General features: G+C 52.7%; 1 protein-coding gene across 1 annotated transcript in view; it reads right to left on the bottom strand.

Moving 5' to 3' along the window:
* Positions 1 to 1,527, bottom strand: part of IL27 (interleukin 27) — a 3,085-nt gene extending 1,558 nt beyond the window's left edge. The window contains exons 1-3 of the mRNA XM_014447540.2: positions 1,246 to 1,527; positions 1,063 to 1,161; positions 83 to 241 (exon numbers count right to left, since the gene is read on the bottom strand). Of these exons, the coding sequence (XP_014303026.1) occupies positions 83 to 241; positions 1,063 to 1,161; positions 1,246 to 1,527 (540 nt within the window). The remainder of the gene's footprint in view (positions 1 to 82; positions 242 to 1,062; positions 1,162 to 1,245) is intronic.
* Positions 1,528 to 1,764: the final 237 nt, after the last annotated feature.

A 1,764-nucleotide genomic window follows, 5' to 3' on the forward strand; every position in this document is an offset into this window, starting at 1 on the left:
GGGCATAGGGGTATTTTAAAAGGGAGCCAGTGATTCCCAGTTTTGGTCTCTGGGGGTCAAGGAGGGTGGCTGGGTACTCTACCTGGAAGCGAAGATGCCGCTGCAAATCTCGGAGATCCAGCCTCATGGCCCGCAGCTGTATCTTCTCTGAGCTGGTCCAGCTCCCCTGGGTCCCCAGCCCTCCCAATAGGGCTTGAAAGGGGTGCAGTGTCATGGAGAGGAAGAACAGTCGCTCTGATCCCTGTGGAAGCAGAGGGAAGGGGTCAGAAAAGGTCCCCAGGGCAAGGATGACCCACTTCAAACCCAACCTCCTGTCTCCCTGGGCCCCATTCCCATCCCAAACTCCACCGAATACCTGTTCTCATCCTCAACTTCAGCTCCTCCAGTTCTCCCCTTCACTCATCACCAATCTAGTCTCCGCTGTCTCTGACCTCTATCCTATCTCCTTTCTCAGCCTCACTTTCAGTTGCATGTACGACCTCATATCTAACACCAACCCCATCTCCATGGTCTTATCACTCTCTACCCACAAACCCATTTTATTCCTTTCTTCACCATCCCATCCTATCTCCATCTCCTCACTTGTTTTCAGTCTGTCTCCAACCTCTTTCCTATCCTTACTCCCATTCCTATTCCCAATTAGATTCCTTAACCATATGTCCAGACTCATTCTCTCTATCCCATCTCCAACTCCATCCCAACCCCATTCCATTCCCATCCTCACCAGTAATCCGCACCCTTCTCATCCCCAACGTTCTTCCTATTTCCAGCCTCTCCCCATTCTCATCCTTCCTCCATACTAATTTCTATCCCTAATCCCATTCCATTCCCACCCCACCTCTTTCCATGCCCAGCTTCACTTTTACCTTCTTTTTAACTCCATTTCTTTATTCAGCTTCATCTTTATATTCGATCACATACTTAACCTCATCCAGACTCTATCCTTCAATTTATCCCCAAATCTATCTTCAGTTCAACCCCTGATTTCATCTCTATCCACCCAGCCCAGCTTTATTGCCAGCTCACTTGCAGCCCTCCCCCCCCACAACCTTCCCCACTCACAGAGAGGCTGCACCAGGCCTGGAAGCTCAGGGAAACATTGGGGAGCTGCTGTCCCAGGGGCAGGAGGTCCAGGTTCACTCCTGGCAGGTGAGCTTCAGCCTGTAGGGCAAGGTCTGTTAGTGGCGGCCAGATGGGAGCGAGGGTCTGCCCATCCCCAGAGCCAGTTGCATTAGGGAAACTCACAAAGCGGTGGGCCTGGGCCTGAACCTCGGACAGTAGCTTCCTGGCAAGACGCAGGCTGACCTTGAACTCCTCCTCTAGGCTCAGGGAGAGTCTCCCTGGGGGCCTTGGAAATCCCCAGACACCAGCTCGAGCCAGGAGCAAGGAGAGCAGCAAAAGGCCAAGCCCTGGAGAGATGAGGAGAGGGTGGGCAAAATGAGGGGAGAGCTTGAGGAGAACTTTCGAGAAGGGAAAACTCAAGAGAAGGTGCCTTTTCTGAGCCTGTGCTACGGGCCTGTGTATCATCCCACTGACCCCTCAAAAACCAGACACCATATGGCACATCTGTGTGACTGAAAGGCAAGTGCCCTTTCCCCCAGGCAGACACAGCCTTGCACAGCCCCCACTGACTCCCTTGGCTAAGTGTCTTTTCCAGTGAACTAACCGCACAACTCTGTGTGGCGGCCTGGGTGCTATTATTCTTCCCATTATGCAGATCAGAACTGGACTGCGGATCTGTCCAAATGCAGACCGTGTGAGCTT

This window comes from Myotis lucifugus, unplaced genomic scaffold (assembly GCF_000147115.1).
Source record: "Myotis lucifugus unplaced genomic scaffold, Myoluc2.0 scaffold_678, whole genome shotgun sequence".
NCBI lineage: Eukaryota > Metazoa > Chordata > Mammalia > Chiroptera > Vespertilionidae > Myotis > Myotis lucifugus.